The sequence below is a fragment of the Catharus ustulatus genome, chromosome 14 (genome assembly GCF_009819885.2).
Source record: "Catharus ustulatus isolate bCatUst1 chromosome 14, bCatUst1.pri.v2, whole genome shotgun sequence".
NCBI lineage: Eukaryota > Metazoa > Chordata > Aves > Passeriformes > Turdidae > Catharus > Catharus ustulatus.
The window spans coordinates 18,728,960-18,749,097 of NC_046234.1; the positions used below are offsets into that span (position 1 = coordinate 18,728,960).

At 38.5% G+C, this 20,138-nt stretch overlaps 1 protein-coding gene across 2 annotated transcripts in view; it reads left to right on the top strand.

Annotated features, from left to right (window-relative positions):
* PCDH11X (protocadherin 11 X-linked) overlaps nucleotides 1-13,140 on the top strand; it is a 415,202-nt gene extending 402,062 nt beyond the window's left edge. For both annotated transcript variants that reach the window (XM_033072213.1, XM_033072214.1), the window contains one exon: nucleotides 9,591-13,140. In XM_033072213.1, coding sequence (XP_032928104.1) covers nucleotides 9,591-9,982 — 392 coding nt within the window. In that variant the 3' untranslated portion in view covers nucleotides 9,983-13,140. The remainder of the gene's footprint in view (nucleotides 1-9,590) is intronic.
* The last annotated feature ends 6,998 nt before the right edge of the window (nucleotides 13,141-20,138 follow it).

Consider the following 20,138-nt stretch of genomic DNA (forward strand, 5'->3'; position numbering starts at 1 on the left):
AAGTTCCTGGCCTAAAAATACAATTGCATTTATTTTTTAAGTCACACTGTGTTCAACCATAAGTGCAACAGAATGCCAAACCTTATCACTTAAAGTAATAGCAAGGCACATGTCAGCTCTGAGACCCTGCAACTCTGCGAAAGAGCTGCTTTTGTGTGCTCAATCTGCAAAGGATAATTCATTCCTTACTAGGGGGTATGATTTCAAGAGCTGAAAGCTTTAACTGGTACATATGTATAGAGTAGATTTAAAGTGATTATGGAAATGTCACCACAGGACAATGCATTATTAGCAGGCCCTCATATGTTGTATGCTGTCCCCTTATGTTTGCTGATAATTAAAAAGCAGATTGGGATGTCGTGGTGAGAATGAGTGCAAAATGTCCCTTTTATCATTTGCAATAAATATGAAATAGTGGTCTTGCTGTATCCTTCAGTGATTGTTCTATTTGTGTTGGTGACAAATGACATTTTTCTCCTTGTAATGTGCCTGCAGGGTTAAATGACTTTATTATTATTAATGAGTCATTGCTCCAGCTGCCCAGAAATACAGGGAGTAGGAAACATAAGAGATTTAGACCTAAGTAATTACAAATGTAATTATTACCTTTCAAACTTCATTTTTACAGCAATCACAAGGTTGTTAATCAAACATGGCCCTTTCCATGTGTTCACACTTTTTTGGAGCCTTTGTCACAGGGATGAGCAGCTCCGTGGGTCCGCCGAGGGGAGCTCGGTGGCAGATTGACAAAGTGGTCTTGACAGAAAACTGCTGTGAAAAATGGGATGGGAGCTGTTGTGTGGCCATCAAGGAGGCTGTGGCTGGGAGGGTTTTCCAAGAGGAAAAGCTCCTGAGCTGCAGCCATATGGAGGAGAGTGTCCTCCTGGGCCATCCCGGTGTCCTGGGGACAGCTGGAATGTCGGAGCTGTGCTCCTCCAGCCTGCCCTTCCTCAAGGTTGTGTGGTTGTCGTGAAGGGATCTAAAACACACCACAGAGCCAGCATGCTGCTCCAGGGGAATTAAAAACATGGCCTCTTATCCGAAATATTTATCCCAATTACTCATAATTATGGAGGTTTTTTAATTTTCGAGGTGGAGCATAAAGTTTATTCTCCTGCAGTAGTGGCAAGGGCGTTACAGGGAATTCAGAAAAGGGGAAGAGCTGGGATTATTGTTAGGCCATGTTGAAGATGCTGTGAGATAGAATCAGCACTTATATATAGTACTTGTTTCCCAGAATCATAACCTGAACTGATATTTATTGTGAAATGTAAAATCTGAGGGACAGCTTTGGAGAAATGGGAACATTTCCATTCAATAATGCCATTTCTTCCTAATATTAATGATCCTCATATTTTAAAGAAATAAGTGAAAATGAATTGAATAGAGAAAATAGGAACTACCAGTTGCCACACTTTATACCCCCAAATGTAATGTCAATCAACACTGTCACAAAGCATTTGAATTTTGAAACTATATTTTTGATGGGAAAATTGTTTTACCAAAAAAACCCTCAACAAACTTTATTTATATATTCAACTGGAATGAATTATTATTGTTGATGGTCCAATAAAATGTAATAGTTATCAGCACTCAAAAAAAGCCTAGTGTGTTACATAAGTATTAACATTGGTAAATATAGTAAATATGTTTAGAAGTATTTGCAAATATATAGGTTATTCATAGTAAAATAAATAAATAAATAAATAAATAAATAAATAAATTACCAAAAAAACACCCAACCTTTTTTGTGAATATTCTAATAAATAAATTAAGTTTGTTTGGTTTTTTTTCTCCTTGAAATGCACTTGGAGTCACCACAAAAGGTACAGAATATTTTTAGACTGTTGGAGGTGTGTTTTGGTTGCTGCTTTAGTGGTCTTTAACTTTCTGTTTGTGTATATCTGATGAAAACACAATTCAGAAGAACTTTTATTGGCTATCCTTTAAGTTATCACAGGAGATATATGTTTACTAGCTCACTGAGCATTTGGGGGTTTTATGGCTCCCTTCTGAAAATTAATGTTTCATTAAAGCGCCTGAACTGTGACCAATTGCCCACAGTTGTTCAATTACTTCATTTAAAAGATTTTTTCTTTAGTATTCTACTTTCCATCAAACTTTTGTTTATTTTTTACTGTGAAGTCAATAAAAAGGAAGACAGAGCACCATTTGCATGGGGATGCACCAAGAGACTGATGTGAATAGAGCGTGTAAAGACATTTGAGGGTTTTTTTTTCCTATAACAACTCTTGAAGGAGCAGATCTTTGTTCTGATGTATCAGAATTTTTGATTGATGTATCTGATTTTTTGATTACACAGTCTAAGCTTAGGAAGTGTATTTTCTTCGTTTCTACACCAAAGTGAGTTTATATAGATTGTGTAGTTATTCTTAGTTCTCTTTATGAGTCTTTGCTCTTTTGGGATATTTAGTGATTTTTAGTAAAACAATAAGCTGCTTTTCCTTCGTGGACACGCATGATTTTATTTGAAACTTAAATCTGAAAAGCTAGGTATATTGTTATATTCTGTGTAAATGATTCCTCTGAATAGTGACAGCTGAAGCCCTTTTTTATTCAGCAGAGTTTTGTATTTTTGTTTATTACAGGAATTTTACATCAGTAGCAGAGCTTGACATGTATCACTTAAAATGCACAGTCTTTGCAGTTATGGGGGGAAAAAAATGCTAATTTCACTCTTTACTATTTTTCCAGGTCGAAGGTTATTGCTGAAGGATAAACCATTTCTCACTATGTAGTTTCACCTTGTTTAATTGATTTGAATTTGAATTTATATTCCATGTTAAATAATGAACCATGTATTAATAATTAAGAAGGTTCAGTACAAATGGGAAGCAGTTAATTAAATATTAAATAAAGCACATTGTATTAGCCAGTATTGTAATCAATATACTAGATTTTAGGTTATCCATTTTAGATTGTCATTATGCTTTACTAGTTATAGTTAAAATTCTCATTGAAAACTCAATATACACTTCATAGGCCAAGAAACATTCAGCCTTTGAAAATCACCTTTTTTTTTTTTTCCATAAATATCAGCATAACATGGACATAAAAGATGAATTCAATTGGACTGTTAGAGCAAAGGGTCACTGCCAGGTACTGTCCTACAGCTCTGTCACACCCATGATCATTGGACTGAAAAAAAGAGTTTGCAGGAGGTTTGAGGACTTGGTTTTGTTGGTTTTCTGGTTTTGTTTTTGTTTTAGTTTTTTGTGTGAAGTCTCTTTCTATGGAATACAGTAATTGTTGAAGCTGAACTTTTTACAGGAGCATTGCCTTTAGACCATATCCTGGTTATGATTAATACAAGATTGAGGCTCTAGTCAGAATAACAATGAGGTAACCAAATGAAAGATTAATGTGCTTTATTTGTAGGGCTATTGTTTGTGCGGCAAAGATTCACTTCACCAGTGTAGTTAATGAGACAGGAATTACCAGAGGCTGATTCTCTTGCCTCCATTTCCTCTCTCCCTCACCAACTTTCCTTGGACATCTTTAATAATTGCTTGACTTGTTGAATTCAGGTGCAAAATCCTCACACCTCATCCTACCATTTGGATTTTATGAGAAGTTTTTTTTTTTTAATTAAATTTAAAAATACCATGGCTGTTAGGATATAAACTGTGTTCACTGGAATGGAAGCAGAGCTGATTCTTGCAAGCTGCCCAGCACAGTCAGGCAAGCCTAGGTAGCACAGGAAGATGTGATTTCCCTCATGCCTGATGATTCCTCAGTCAGAACATCTGGAGAATCAATCTTCCTCTGATTTCTCACAAGCAAAGCAAGCTCTGTACACACAGCTGAAAATCAGAGAGTGGCGTGTCCTACTTGTTCTTTGAATAAAAAGGTTCCAAGGCTAAAATTTAAGTAACTCTTTTAGGTTCTTAATTTATTGAGACGTATACAGGAAATAAAATATTCATAGGGAACTCCTCCCAAAGGCATTTTATTATTAAACCAAAAAGCTAGAGTGTATTATAGCAGCACTCATTTAGGGTTTCTACATCCAAGCTTCTTCCTCCTGACCTTATTAAAGTAACCCAGTTTACACTAACTACTATTCCCCCCTCCCTTTTTTATTTTTAATGCCATTTCTGTTCTCCTCATATGGTGGAGACCTCTAAATGATGGCACTCAAGTGGCCACTTTTGGTCACCTGGGTAATTCCGGGTGATAATTTCCCCACATTAAGCTTGAATTCCTGCTTAGATTTAGTACCACATTTAGTAAATACACATGGGCAACACATGGTGGTAGTGTCTGACCCATTCCTCAGGAGCCATTGGCTGAGATGAGGAGTTGGGGTTGTCACCTCATCGCTCTGGGGGGTTCCTGCTGAGCACAGAGCGCTGGAGATGCCCTGGGAGCTGCTTAATCCAAAACGCTTCAGTAAACGAGAGGCACTTCTGGATGCTGACAGAACAGTGCTGGCACTGCAAGCCATGTATTCATATATGTGCTGTGTTGTGAAAATATGAAAAATAGCTCAGCAATGGCATAATTATGGGCAATTTGCTTAATTGCTTGCTAATTGTTGCTTGCTTTATTATGAAACAAGAGTGCTCTAAATGTAACACTGGATGGTTTGCATCCAAAATGTGTCAAATTCAAAACTGGCTTTTCATTAAGACTTCAGCTACATAGCTTTAAAATTCGAGCACTCTATATTCTGTGGTTTAAGGGGTTTTTTTCTTTCTTTGTTTTGTTTTTTTTTTATTTTTAAAAATTGTTTGGACATTTTATTTGCACAGTTCCTGTGCCCCTAAACCTGCATTGGCATAGTGCAGTCTGGTGGTTTGAACTTCTAATTAATCTGAGTACTTTGCTAATGAATGCATTTGCAAATCTCTTTTGAGCATTGCTGCACATGTGGATAAAGGTGGGGATCTTTTAAGGCTTCTCCAGGATCTCATGTTCTTGATTGTCCAACCCTTAGAGAAGCACATCTTCCTTTCAACACGTGCATTTGGATTTTTTCTCTTTAGGGATATGTACAATTCTGAAAGTATGGCCTTTGGGAAAAGCTACTCTCTTTTTTAACCAATACATCCAGATATGAGCAGAAGGTTAGAACAAAAAAAAGTCTTTTCCAGGCTAATCTCTGTGATTCCATGGTGCAAGTGATGACTTTCATGGCAGAAGGAACCAGCCCTCTTGATGTTGTACATGTGTCTTTTAAGGCTGGAGGGATAGGTAGAAAATAAAGTGTTTTGTCTACACACCAAGCATGTGCTTCAATGATCTTACAGCTCTTTTCCAACCAAAATGATTCCATAATTCTAACTTTTCAACATTCTGAGACTTCTGGTAACATACTTGTACCAACAGCCTGTCTCCCTCTGAGAATTTCCCATGAGAAACAGTCTTAAAACTGGAACATGATATTGAACTGGAAATGCCAAAGTATTGTGTCACATATTTTGTAGACTGAGAAGGAGAGTAGCACTGTTGAGCTCTTCAATTTTCATCTCCAAAAATCAAAGAGGATAATCAACATTTTTATTTACTACCTCTAAAATCCCACACAGACTTTACAACCATAGGAAGTCTCTGGTCAAAACAAACGAGGAAAAGAAAAATATTTTTTGTAGCTGTTTTGATTGAAGGATAGCTGTCTGGCAAGGCTGGACTTCCACATTTTCTTGAGGGAAGGTAAATATTCTTACTTGAAAACTGCTTTGACCTATAAATGATGAGACTATGGAACAATGAAGAAAGTCTTTTCACTGTTGTGCTTTTAGTTATATTTGACAGTTCTGATCTAAACATTTCTTAAAAACTGACAGACAATTTCTTTTAAAAATGTTTTTAGTTCTGCAGACAATTAAAAATTCCTTCCCAAAACAGCCTGGAGTTCAAATCAAAGTACTAAACTCACATGTGCATGAGTATGATCTATTATATGAATTAAAAATTCTCTTTTGTATTATTTGTATGTCATGTTTGAAGAGTCTCCATGTAGAATGGAAAAAAATCCAAAACTGAGAGTTTATAACTGAGTGAAGTAAGAAATTAGTTAGACTGCTAAGAGTTCAATGGAATGTATTCTTTATTCATAATATGTGGGGAATATGCAAACTCCTATTTCCATTTATAAACCTGTCAAGTCTTATGTGAGAAGATGGCACCAGACACTGAATTTCACTTGCAAGAACCATCATTTCTTCCGAAAATATTCAGAGACAGCCGGAACTTTCTCTTCCTTGATGGATAGAGGCAGGTGTCAGAGGTGTTTCCTGCCCCTGATTACTTATCAGACTATGCAGAATAATCACCTGCACTACTACTTTGGAATGAGAGAGAAAGGCTCAGAAAATTTGATTGTCGCCCACATTTAGAATAACTTGCAAAGAAACAAAATAGAAGGAAGCTTAAAGAGCAGCAGCCAGGAGGTGCCGTGGTCAATTTGCAGAGCCTGTGATGAACGAGCACTCAAACACTGAACTTCACATCTTCCACAAGTTGGCTGGAATGCCATGTAGGGAAATAGAGAATGAGTTTGACAAAAAGCACATCTATTTCATGGTCTGGAAGAGCAGGTAAAAAAAAAAAAAAAAACATACTGTTTGCATGCAGAAATATGAATGCAGAAATTTTCCTACAGTTTGAGTTGTTTTCCAAGAGTTGTTGGTTTGTGGGTGGGGAAAGTTGTTTGTTTGACTTAGAAAAGAGTTTTTTCAAATTAAAGGAAAACTGTATTTTGCATGGCATCCTGAAGCCACATATAACCATAAGCAATGAGGAAAAGCATACTTTGACAACAATATCGAAACAAGATTGAAAGAAAGATTATGACTTCTACAAAAGATGTTTCTTCTAAATAATCCTGCATTGGCAGACTTTGTATTAAAAAACACAACTTAACACCAAAATAATTTGTATTCATATCTCAAGATTGTATCCAGGATAGTTTTACAGCTTTGGGATTTTCCTTCTTGTTTTTTTATTTGTTTGGGGGTTTTTGTTTGTTGTTTGTTTGGGCTTTCTCCTTTTCTTTTCTTTTCTTTTCTTTTCTTTTCTTTTCTTTTCTTTTCTTTTCTTTTCTTTTCTTTTCTTTTCTTTTCTTTTCTTTTCTTTTCTTTTCTTTTCTAAAACTAAAAATCAGGTTAAAATATCTCTTTGTTAACAGAAAAAGCAAGACTGTGATTTTAACAATACTCTTAACATGGTAATGTGTTCCAAATCTCCAGGTTGTCTGGCAACACGTGGCACAAAATTACTGTCCTGATCTTTGAAATAATGTGAGGAGGGGTTTATACATGACCTTTTTTCTTCCAACGTTACCTTGGCCAATGTTAGATGTTAAATTTTAATTATCAAATGCTTCCTTTTGCTGTTTTAGCTTTCTGTACTCTCTCACTGTAGTTTGAGAGAAATGGCACAGTAGAAGTGTTGGAACCGCTGTGAAGAGCTCAAAACAAATAAGTATAATTTCCAAATAAATAATTGTGTGTTTCACATTGTAACTGAAGTAATAGCATTTAAGGGGTTTTTTTTAATTAATGCAAAAAAGATCAGTTTCTCTACAAAATGGGGATAACTCCACACTCTGTCAAGGTTGTACCTGATTTCAGCAAATTGCCTTCCTCAGAATAGAAGCCAACCTGGATAATTAAAGAGCTTAAGAGACTTGTATGTGCTTAAATTTATGTTTCTAATAGCAGATAGTAGGACACAGAAAGATTAGACTAATCTACCATTAGAAACTTTTCTTTTTTTTTGCAGTAACTATTGCCTCCACTGAAATTTTTCCATATTTATGTCTCCTACTGCCCATCAAAACTGGATTAGTATTTCAACAGCAATGTGCCAAAGCTTTGTCAGGATTAAACAGAAAAATACTCAGGCAAAATGACTGAGGACATGTTGAAATGCCAGCAATACACCAAAATAACATTTATAAACAATCACTCCTCTAACTGACACGTACAGAATCCTGAGGGAGAAATAATCAAGAATAGAGCATTAACAATATTGCAAGCAACCAGCTGTCTTCTTAAACATGGTAGATTTAAAAAAAAAAAAAAAAAGTATCCTGTTTTGGACAGCAAAATTATATATTTCAATGCCTGAAGGAAAAACTTAATTCCTTTGTATTGAGATGTAGCATGGAAATAAGTGTTTGTGCTCTGCAGCTTTACGCAGTTTTCAACATGCAAAATATTTGTTAAAACAGAAATGCAGCATCTGTTTAAACATAAAGCTCAGAGGGTGGGAGGCTCCTACTCATCACTGCCATTGCTATAAGTAATTTTAGTGGCACTCCTTCTCCAGTGATTATGAGCCAGAATCTGATTTTAAATGCTATTTTCATTAAGACAGGTATTAAAAATATGTATGTATCCTTCATTAGGAAGTTTTGTGAAGAAAACAAAAGGAAATATCCAATCAGATGTTCTTCTGCACTTCTGAGGTATTTAACCATGCACACAGGAAAAGAATATAAAACTAACACTTGCAATATTAAAACTATTTTGAGGAATCTGTTGTAGAAATTTAATTACATTAATTTTAAATTTACCTAATGGTAAAGCCACCATTTAAATAAAACAGATCAAGAATATTTGTGTATTACAAATGAACATCTTTTGGATTTTGTATCTAACTTTGCCTTTGAGCAAATTAAAATTTCTATAATCCTTTTTCAAGTGCACAAACCTTGCATCTACTGAAGAAATCTGGTTTGATTACTAGCAAACTGTAGAGGTTACATCTTCTTTGGTAGTACTCTTTGATTTTTCAACGTGTCCAGTATCAAATGCATGGAGAAATCAATTCTCTTTAAAATACCTGTTATGCTCTTTCATTCTTGTAACTCCTGAGTGCATCTTTAAGACCAATGGACCATCTTTGGCTAGTGCCCAATTTAGGGGTTTTGCCTTAAGCTAAGGAAAACAATAAAAAAAGTCCAGTTTTAAGAGAACCCAGAATTGGGTTTTTTTCCCAAGTAGTTCTATGCAAATATATAGAACAATGGCATTAAATTATTATAAAGCTTTTAGCTTTATTACAGAAATGACAATTGCAAGAAGTGAAAATATTATTTTATGTAAGTGACTGGTCCAGAAGGCATGGCCAAGCTGTGCCACAGGTGGTTTAGACTGGGCATTAGGAAAAAATTTCTTTACTTAAGGGGTCATCAAGCATTGGAAGAGGCTGCTCAGGGAGGTGGATTCACCACCCCTGGGAATGTTTGAAAGGTGTGCGGATGTGGCACTTGGGGGATTTTTTAGAGGTGAACGTGGTGGTGCTGGGTTAATGGTTTTACTCGCTGGTCATAGAAGTGTTTTACTGGCTGGTCTTAGAAGTGTTTTCCAGCCTGAGCAGTGGTATGATTCTAGGAAATCGAGTGTATAAGCACTAATTATAAAGCTTTAATGATGGTGTGAGCTGTGACTACACTGTGGGCCCCAACATCTGAACCTTCACTGGAGCTCCACACCTGGAGGCCTTTTCCTCCCAAGCTGTGGCCACCATTGCAGCGCGAGGATTGCTTTGTTGATTGATCCCCTCTGTGTGTCTGTCCTCACACCCCTGACAATGTCTCATGTTTCTCCCCCTCCCAGCTATCGAAGTGAACCTGCAGAAAGCTCTGGCCGAAGCCTCTGAGAACTGCACGCAGGAGTGCCTCATCCTGGGCCACTCCGACAACTGCTGGATGCCGCCGGCCCTGACGCAGTTCCAGCAGCCCAACACCTCCCTGCCCTCCTTCGGCTTCCAGCAAGGCTGGGGCCGAGGAGCCAGACCCGAGGGACGCCACACTCTCGGGAGGCCCCTGCCAAAGGACGACAGTGACAAAGGCCAGGGTGGGCCCAGGCCCCAGTTCTACAACACCTGCGAAAGACATTGCGCCAGCGAGGATCCCGTCAAGGTCATCCCCCTGGCAAACTTCGCCGCGTCCCACCCGGCACCGGGGGCTGGCAGCAGCACCACGTTCATCCACGAGCACCAGCTGTGAAGGCACGGCTGAGAAATCCCCAGTTTCAGGCTTTAATGTGACTGTGTATAGTCACGGCCTAGCGCCGCTCCTCGCGCGCCCGCAAACCCGTTAGGCCCGTGAATGTTTGTGTATATAGAATCCTAAATCTGAAACAGAATATCTGAATGCTTAGGACCTGGTTGAAAGGTGTTTATTGTAGTTCTTGGTAAAATCCAGAAAAAGGGGAAGAGAACCCACAATCCAGAAACAATCAGAAGAAAAACAAAATGCTGTTCATTTTCTTACATAGGCCATGCAGTGCAAATATCTGCCAGCAGTTCTTCCTCCCTTTGAAGGCAATTCCTTAGGGAATTGGGGAATATTGCAGTCTGAAAATAACTTACTCAAATTTTTCTTTGTTGTTCTAACTTACAGCATATTCATAGATTTCATCTTCCATTTGCTTAGCATTAGAGATCAAGTGAGCAATTTCTCATTTGATTACTTGACATAATAGAATTAATAAGATCCTAAAATCAAATTCTTCAGAAGGATGGTATATCTTCCCTCCAAAATTTATCTTTTATGTAATTAAGAAGGAGAATGTACATGACAACTGATTTTTATTTTAATTTTTATTGGCTCAATGTACAGCTATTTATTCTCTGAAAGAATGCAATAGATGAAGTAGAAAGCTCTCAATTAGGCTTTTCTGTGTGAAATAAACAATGTGACAATGAGAGGATGTCCAAGATCAAAAATGGAAACAACAAACAACTTTATTTTTTTAATTTCCAATATTTTCCTTTCTATAATAATTCAAGGAACAATATTATACTTCTTATATTTTTCAAGCCATAAGTCTGTTTCTCTCTCTTTTTTTCCTTCATTTTCTTTTCGTCTTGCAGAGCTTGCTTTGGCTACTGTTCCTGTTAGTTGAAAAGTACCTGGGCACTGCTGAAAACAGTAGGAAGTGGGGTAGTTTTTTTGGCTGATGTGATGTCGTGGCTGCAAGCTAACAGTGTTTTAAAGAATATTTAATAGTGATGTGTACGGCTTTTTTTACAGCTATATTCACCTCTTGTAAGTATCCAGTAAAAGTTTAACTATGATATTAGTTACTTCATCACAAACCTGTTAGATTAAGAAGTGCTTGTCATTGTGGATTAGTTGTTAGAGAATGACTGATAGTGCTCAGCAAAGAAAGAAGGATCTAGGTAATGGAAGTTGGATAAATATAAACAAGCCCTGATCATGTTATTTGAAAAAGGCTCAAGGTGATTCTTTCTAAAGAGGAAGATTTTTTTCAATGTTCTATGTATTGGAGAATATATTCTCTTGGTAAATTCCACAGTGGATGAAAAGGAGATTCCTTTCTTTGATGAAAAAACATATTTTCCTTCTAGTATTTCCTTCTAGTACTTTGTTGGTCTTTAGCCATTTCATCATTTGCAGTATGTACATACCAAGAAATTTTTCCTTTAAGAAAATGCATAACATTTTTTGTTTTATTGCTACATTAAGTGAGACAATCGAAGCTGTATGGAGGGGAAAACCAGTGTGTGAATATTTCCTATGGGTAGAACTCTATGTAGGCTTCATAATGTAACTTAAATCTGTAATTTATAAACAAAACTGTGTGTACAAATGCTGTAATATTAACTGCTTGTAAAATTTCCAGAAGTTCAAGTTGTTGAGGGTTTCCAATGAATGCTAAAAGAGCTTCTCTTATGTGCCCAGCAGGTATAAGTAGCTTTATATATTGCTGTCCCCACTGTAAATCTATTCAAACCACATTTAGATTTTATGTGCAAAATAAGAAAAAAAAATATTAAAAAAAAGCTTCACTTTTAACCTACTGATAGGGTTTAATTAAAGGACATCAGATTATCTAATGATGTATTTTTTTTTGCTTTTTTTTTTTTTAATTTTTAAAGTAGTTTTCAATAACGTTTAGAAAAGATGTGGCACACTGGCTTCCAGTTGCATGTAAATCCTGGAAAAAAAATCATAATCCTTTGGGTACTGACACATCTCATTTCCAATTCCAGGACAATTAAAAAATTGACAAATTAATTCATACCTAATGTATACAAAGCCCTTTGTTGTTTGCTTTGGAGACATCACGAGGAGAGAATTTGGCAATTCTTTTCAGGGATATGCAAAAAATCAGCTTATCTGTCGTTTACACAGATTTACCAAACATACTAATTGTGCAAATTTAGAGTAATGCTGACAGTAATTCCTCCTATTGTAAGCAGAGGTCTTTAGTTTTTATTACAGATGCTGCTATGCCAAAGGTTTATGCAATTGGCAGCTCCACTGGAAAATTGTAACTGAAATTTCCTGGTAAATAATTAATTTCGATAATTTGAGGATTTTTGGAGGAAAATGTGAAGGACCCAGAATCAGTGTTTTTTTCCCCATTCGTAGCGGAAAAAAAACTCAATAAATTTCACTTAATTTAAATATTTAGGGGTTACTTTAGTTTTTTGTCCTAAGGTAGAGAAGCACTTAACCACACCTTCTCTTGAAAACAACCAAAAGCCCAGCAAAACACCCAAACCAAACAACAATAAAAAATACTTAAACAAAAAGCATTATAAAGATGAGTCTAAGAAGTATTAAACATTATATCCATGAAAATATGTTTGATATTCTAAAATTCAGTGAATGAGATACAGAACAATTAATTGTAAATAATACATTGTATCAGGGGATAAATTGTTCCCTCATTTTTATATATTGTATCTCTAATATACAAAAATACACATTTGAGGCAACATTTTTCTGAGTAGCATGTCAGTATCCAGAGGAATAATGTTACTAGAGACTCGTTACACATCTTGCCATATATATAAATAATTTATCTAGTACATAGACTGTATATTTTTGTGTATTTCTTTTTTTCTTTTTTAGTCATTTAACTTATTTTATCTTACTTGTGTGAATTTGTGGAGAAAACAAGTCTATATACAATATACAGTAAAATGCTAGTTACATGATTAGATTTGTTCCATACGGTGTAACAATAATAAAGGAAAACCTTTGCCTTCAAAGTGATGTGTCACACAGTCAAGTCTAGATTATTTCCCCCTCCAAACTCACGCTTGTTGCACTCCTGAGTATTGCAAAAAAGATTATTTCCATATTGTAAAGCAGCCAGTGCTAAAATAAAAAACAAACAAACAAACAAAAACTGTTAAAAGAAAGAACCGAGTCAAACTGTTTGAAGTAAAATATGCTGTTTCTTTGTTTTCCTGAGCTGTGCTGTATTCTGAAGTGTAACTCAATTCTAAAGAATAATTAGGCATGTCTGCCTGGCCAGACAGAGACAGCACCTGCTCTCTGGGGCGAGCTGGCCGGATGCAGGGTCATTTAGCTAATTAGCATGGCAAGGAGCCCGTGCTGACAGGAGCTGAGGGGTTCTCAATGCTAGCACCAGGCAGCTCCACACAGCATCAGTTGTGTGATGCTGAGCCCAGCCGGGGCTCTGGGCTGGGCCAGAGCATCCCTGTGCATCCCTGGGCATCCCTTTGCATCCCTTTGCATCCCTGTGCATCCCTGTGCATACCTGTGCATCCCATCCCTGTACATCCCTTCCCATCCCTGTGCATCCCTTTGCATCCCTGTGCATCCCATCCCTGTGCATCCCTTCCCATCCCTGTGCATCCCATCCCTGTGCATTCCTTCCCTGTGCATCCCATCCCTGTGCATCCCATCCCTTTGCATCCCTAGGCATCCCTGTGCATCCCTGTGCATCCCATCCCTGTGCATTCCTTCCCATCCCTGTGCATCCCTTCCCATCCCTGTGCATCCCTTTGCATCCCTGTGCATCCCATCCCTGTGCATCCCTAGGCATCCCTGGGCATCCCTTCCCATCCCTGTGCATCCCTGTGCATCCCTTCCCATCCCTGTGCATCCCTTTGCATCCCATCCCTGTGCATCCCTAGGCATCCCTAAGCATCCCTTGGCATCCCTTCCCATCCCTTCCCATCCCTGTGCATTCTTTCCCATCCCTGTGCATCCCTTCCCATCCCTGACCTCACTGTGCCTGCAGCTCTTTGGGATTTTCCTCAGAAAAGGGAAACTTGGCTCTGTTGTACTCTGAGCATGCTGTAATCCATGGGGAATTCCATCAGCCCAAACCCACCACTATTGCCCTGCTTCCAGCATGGTCCAGCCAAAGGCAGAGCCTGAATATTTCCTCTGGTAAAGGTTGGGATACCTGGAGAGGCTGCCTAGGACAGAGGCTGGGCAGAGTTACAGGAATAAAACAGGGATTTATTAAAAGCCTTCAAAGGATTCACCTTGGGCAGTGCAAGAGCCTGGCCAGGGCTGCACCCAAGGTGGACCCTGAGTCAGGAGTTTCACACTTTTATAAGTTTGGGTCCATTTCCACCTTGGGGTTCAATTCCAGCTCCAGGCTCTGCAGTCCCACCCTCCCAGATTCTCTCCTCCATTCCCTGTTAGCACTTTTTGGGGCTGGAGCTGCAGCGTGTCCTTGGTTCTGGGGCTGGAAAAGGATTGTTCTGTGTGCCTGAGCTGGGAGGAGAACCTGGAACACTTTATATGGGGTTCAGGGTCATACACCAGTGCAGTGCAGAGTCTGGGAAATATGAAATTTAAAACTTAAGGCATCAGTTGATTAGTTCAAGGTTGTTCGAGTCAAGCTGAAGTTTTAAAGTTGGAAAATTTACGCCTGGCTTTGTTTGATCTCTCATGTTTTCCTTCTGCAGGTTGAATACCAACCCTTAATCAATGATAAGCAATTAAATGATCACACTGCAGTTTACTAGCCTGATTTAGCAGGGTAAACAAACGGGAAGGAATTGGTTTGTGCAGACACAAAGTAAAGTTGAAGGCAAAGATTTTATTTGGTATACATAGGAAAATTGTGTATAACTTATGTTATCCCTAGTGAAGAAAAAGATTGACGATTTCTTGTAAATATTTGAGTTTGTATTTCTGGGAAATCTCCCTGCTCTATGGCATACTACAGGATCTGGGAGTGAGCAGTGTCTGTCTGTGTATTGAAACAGCCCTAACCACACTCTACAAATAATGCAGCTGGACACCATATGCTACAGTCCAGCAGCATTTAAAGTCCAGTCAATTTGCAGTAGTTCTATTTCAGGTTTCTGTACAGCATGTTGTCTTGTTAATTACAATGCTTATTAATAAACTAGATCCACAAAAGCACTTTTGTCCTTTGTACTGTTTTCTTTGGGTTTCTGAAACATAAGTTGTTTAAAAGTATTCCCCCGGCTACGCTTTTCTCCCATTTTCAGCTTTCCAAATTTCCTTTTACCAGGAAGCCCCAAACTGTCAGAAAGTCAAGAAAATTTTTTATTTGCTTCATGCACCTGAGTAGGAGGCAAGCAGTAAAAATATTCACACATAATGTGTAGAGCAATTGAACTTTATATGACCAGAAATATCTTCCTTTTCTGTGTCAGCTCTCTTTGTACCAAGCTCCCTCCTTGTACTATGCCTCTGATACATTTACTTATAGAAAATCATTATGAGCTGGAGGCAGGAGTGTTTATGGTGTTTGCTTTGTTAGAAAATATGCTATTTCTAATTGAGAGAACATGGTTAATGAGTTGTTGTTGAGCTAAAGGGATTATCCTCTCACCATGAATGTGATATAAAGAAATAACCATCAAAAGAGGAACTAATGAAACAACATTTCATGCATTTTTCCATCTTATTTTAGTCCATATTTAAAGAGCAGCCCTGGTTGGACTGACACTAAGGCAGTAATATCTTATTCTTTGATGCAGTAATGGCTTTTATGTCTGCAAGACCCTTTCAAGCAGGAAAATATTATTTATTTTGGCATCAGAATTGTGCACAAGTATATTCCCTTACAGCCAATAACTGCTGACACATCAGTTGCTAGGCTAGATAATCTATTCAACCTCCAAATTAAGAAAATGAATGAAAATTTATGGAGCTGAAGGGTTTCCCTGGTTTGGATGGAGTTGGCAATATTTGGATGAGGTTGGCACTGTTTTGCAGGGCCAACCCAGGAGGGAAGGGAGGAGTGGAATTTCAGAGATCTGGCAAAACAAGAACAGAGCAAGGCAGGAGTGTGTAGTACCTGGAGAAGTGCAGAATTTTGTCACTGGTGTCACTGCAGAGCTGCAGGGGAATTGCAGAATTGTGCTCCTGTGGTTCTACTTTCCTCCCTGCAGACACAGGGAGCACTCTGCTCTGGCCAAGTGGAAATTCCTGTACCCCAGGGATTTGCTGCCCAGCCCTACAAAGTGCAAATATTTTCACCAGTGTTCAAAAAACATCTCTTGCCTGTAGGATGGGCTCCAACTTCTGCCTGATAATTTGGGCTGAGGTAAGGCATGCTAAACATGCTCATGGATTTGTTTAAAATAGACCATTTGTTCCCAGCAGCAGACAATCTGGGAGATGTGCTGCCTGTATGATATTTCAGCATTTCTGCTTTTCCCTCAGGTTTTTCCAGGTGTGGCCTTAGGGCTGAGCAGGAGCTGGAGCAGCCCTGACTCTGCTCCTCCTTGGAAGTACCTCGTGTCAAGCAGAAAACGAGCAAGAAAGTTCTTCCTGCACAACCAGAAGACAGCTCTCCTCCCCTGAATGGGCATGAAATTCATGTTTCAAGAAAGTATTTGTGGACTCTGCTTGCAAAGAAGTATTGCTCCAAGATGTATCCTTTGTGTCCTGGTCCTTGCATTCCTATTCCAGCATGAAAACATGGCATGTCTGACAACTACAGTGGGACTAACAATGTATCTCCACTTCTATTTTTATTATTTTTGTGGTTTAACTGTCTTTTGCTGGTGCTAATTTAATGCTCAAGGCTAAAGCTCTAACAGTAGATGTGTTTAGGATGTGACAGCTAGGTCTTCATATTTAATTCAAAGCAGAAACCAAAATCTGTAGGTCCATGCTTTCATTCTGCTTTTCACTATGGAATTGGTGCTACCTCTTCTCACTGTTTTTCTGCACCAGGATTAAATCTGTGTGTATAAAAAGGAAAGTTCCTGTGCACACCCATCCATGAGACAGATGAATGAGGTGCCTGGGAGCTCTGTACTAGATTTTAACCTGTAGCTGCTAGCCACCAGCTGTGATGTGTTCTAGAGCAGATGAGTAGGATGTGCAAAGAAAAAAGAACGTTTTATAAGGCACTGAAATGAAGTTACTCATTGCCACTGCAGCTGTTATGCATGTAGTAAAAGAGTTGATTAACATAATGAGATTAAACTAAGAGAAATTGCTTTTAACCTGTGCCTAGCTTGAGTTGTTGTTGAGTTACCAGAGATGATAAAAGGCTGTACCCAAAAGCTTGTCTAAACTTTCCAAATTTCAGCTGCTCTATAAAGGATGTGCAGTTTTTCTTCTCTGCTGTGTAGATCAAGCTTCTGTGTACAGAGGGAAGTTAAAACCAGTCTGAAAAATGAAGTGATTATAAGAGGGGTGAGTAGGTGGGGGGAAAGGTGAATATTTTGAATACTTTTGGGAAAAAAGATACAGGCAAGCAGGAAAAATGAGCAACTTTTCCAGCTAGCAGGTACACTGAGATACACTGGGCTGTCTGCAGTGCAATGCTAATTTTATTCATTAGCATTTTATAGATATGTAAAATTTTTGGTTTGCATAGAAATATCTGTTAAAATCAATATAATCAAGATCTGTAATGACAAAGGAGACCTACTTGGAATACTTTTAATATTATTTTAAAAGGCTTTTCCCCCAGGAAGTCTTACAGGCTCATTTCTAGGAAATATAAAGGGACTCTTGCTGTTGCATTGCAAATGCTTTGAAGTGATTCAAACTGGAGAGACCAGATTGGAGCAGAATGGTTTAAAAACTGCAAGTTGATGGAAAAAGATACCTAATCAATCTACATATAAGTACAGACACTCCAAATGTAATTATCATTGTTTTCAAAGTTCATCTCTGCATGAGAGACAAATGTGAGCATTGGGTATCACGCTGGTTGCTACACATACTATAAAAATATTCAGCATCTTATGGAGGCGTGCACAAAGTCAGAGCTTCCTGTCTTGGCAGATCCAAGCTGCTGTTTGTTTGTTTTAATTGCAGCAGAGACATTTAGCACCGTGCCTGCCTGGTAATGTAGGAGATGTAATGCAAGGCCTTGACGTCTGAAAAGTAAAGACTGTCTGAGCTGCCTCATAAAAATGATGCTGGGGAAATTGGCAAAGAAAACAAGTCTCTGAAATTCTAAACAAGCGTTTTAAATGCAGAAAAAAAGGAATCTAAAGGGTCACATTTGCAGCTTATGTGCTGCAGATAATGTGCTGCACAGCTCCTTCCCTATAAAGCAAAATTGTCACCGTGAGGCAGGGGAAGATTGAGCCTTTTGTTAGCTGGAGTCACTCTCCTGCAATGATTGCACACAATCAATCTACTTGGGTTTTTAAATGCTTTTTATCAGATTTCAGCCTATTGACTCAAAAATGTGTTTCTTGTCAGTGTAAAACTACTGAATATTAAAGAAAAGATAAAATTTTCCAACCTCAAAGCTGTCACTTCAGTCTACAAAAGGCAGTTATTGAAGCCTATTACTGTTTTGGCAGTGCTTGTCTGAAATTCCCTCAAAATATGCCACTAAAATTCAAAGAAAGGACTACAAAAACACTAATATTGAAGATTTATGCTGTAAAATTTGAGCAAATTTGCATATAAATATTCATTGCATATAAAAGATGTAATGAAAATTCAGGATTCTTAATGTCTATTCTATGTAGAACATCTGATGTGAGTACCTGAATCTAATTAAAATGAAAGGAAATCTACCCAGCAGGCTGAATACAAACAAAAAAATAAATAAATACACATTTGCCTATTACCTATTGGGAGGGAAAAAAAAAAATCTGTGTACTTCTAATTAGACACAATAGCCAAGGATAACTACATCACCCATCATTTTTTATCAAAGTTCATTTTCTAAAGAATCTCTAAGCTGGGGATAGGGGAAAAGGAACCTGCACTTGGAAAATTTCAGAACCTCCACGTGTCCACCTGGGGATGGAGAGAAGCTGGAAGATAAGATTCCATGTCTGCCTTTCAGGCAGAAATCAAATGAGTACAAGGCCAGGATTTGCATGCAGGTTGCTGTTCTGGGTGTGAAAAGGAGTGTGATGAGTGAATACCAAACGTGAGAAGCCAACCCCTCTCCTCCAGCAGGCATGACCCACCCTGTCAGGATGGTTTTCCTGCCAGGATGCACCTGGGGGTTTTTCTCGTGCCAGGTTCCTGTCAGAGGGGGGCAAGGGGCTGACATTTGATGTGTGCAAAAGAACAAGGAGTTGGGTTTGTGCTAAAGCCAAACTGGTGAATATTTTTTTTTTGTTTTCTGTGACAAGTTCTGCTTAACTAGCACAAGGGGGCAGAGAAGTGTGCTCCCATGGTGTGAGGCAGGATCTGATGAGGAAGCTGAGTGCAGTTGCTGGATTCCATTTCCCTTTGTTCTTCACCCCCTTGCTCGATGCTGTGCTGCCACTTCACTCTCAGTTCTGTGGCAGGAGTGCAGGAAAGCCAACAGTGCTTAGGCACTGCACCTGCACCAAGCAAAACCATTAAATTATCTTTTTCTTTGTGCAGGGGAAACCTCAAAGGGGAGGAAGAAATCTGCAAGAAGTGTTGCCATAATGAATTGAAATTGTTAAATGGTCTTGTCTTCTCATGACAAAAAGGAAAGCTCTTCTGAAGTGGGAAAATGTATTTTTATGAGTTTACCTGCTTGCTAACTGCTTATATTTGAACAACCTGTGGCTGCAAGAAGGCAAGAAAAGTGTTACCAATGAAATTGCTTTCCCACAGCATCATTTATCACCTGGACAGAGGTCGCATGCAGAGGAGGAGCCCTTCAGTGAGGAGCTCCTCTGGGGCTGACCCAGGTGGTGTCACCAAATCTCCTTTATTTGGGAATCCCTTGGAGCACCATCGTGCACACTGCAGAGCAGCACAGCCCTGGCAGTGCCATTTGCAACAGGAAAAGTTCTAAACTCTACTTTCCAATCGAATTATTTCAATATTTAGCAGCTCCTTCTGGGCACATCTCAAACTCCTTCTCACTGGAGTTTCCCAAGTTTACTTGGACAAAGTCTGCACCATTAAGTTTTCACAAACTTTTTACTAATTATTAATTCATTATTTTCTGGACTGTGTCAACACTTCATGTTCT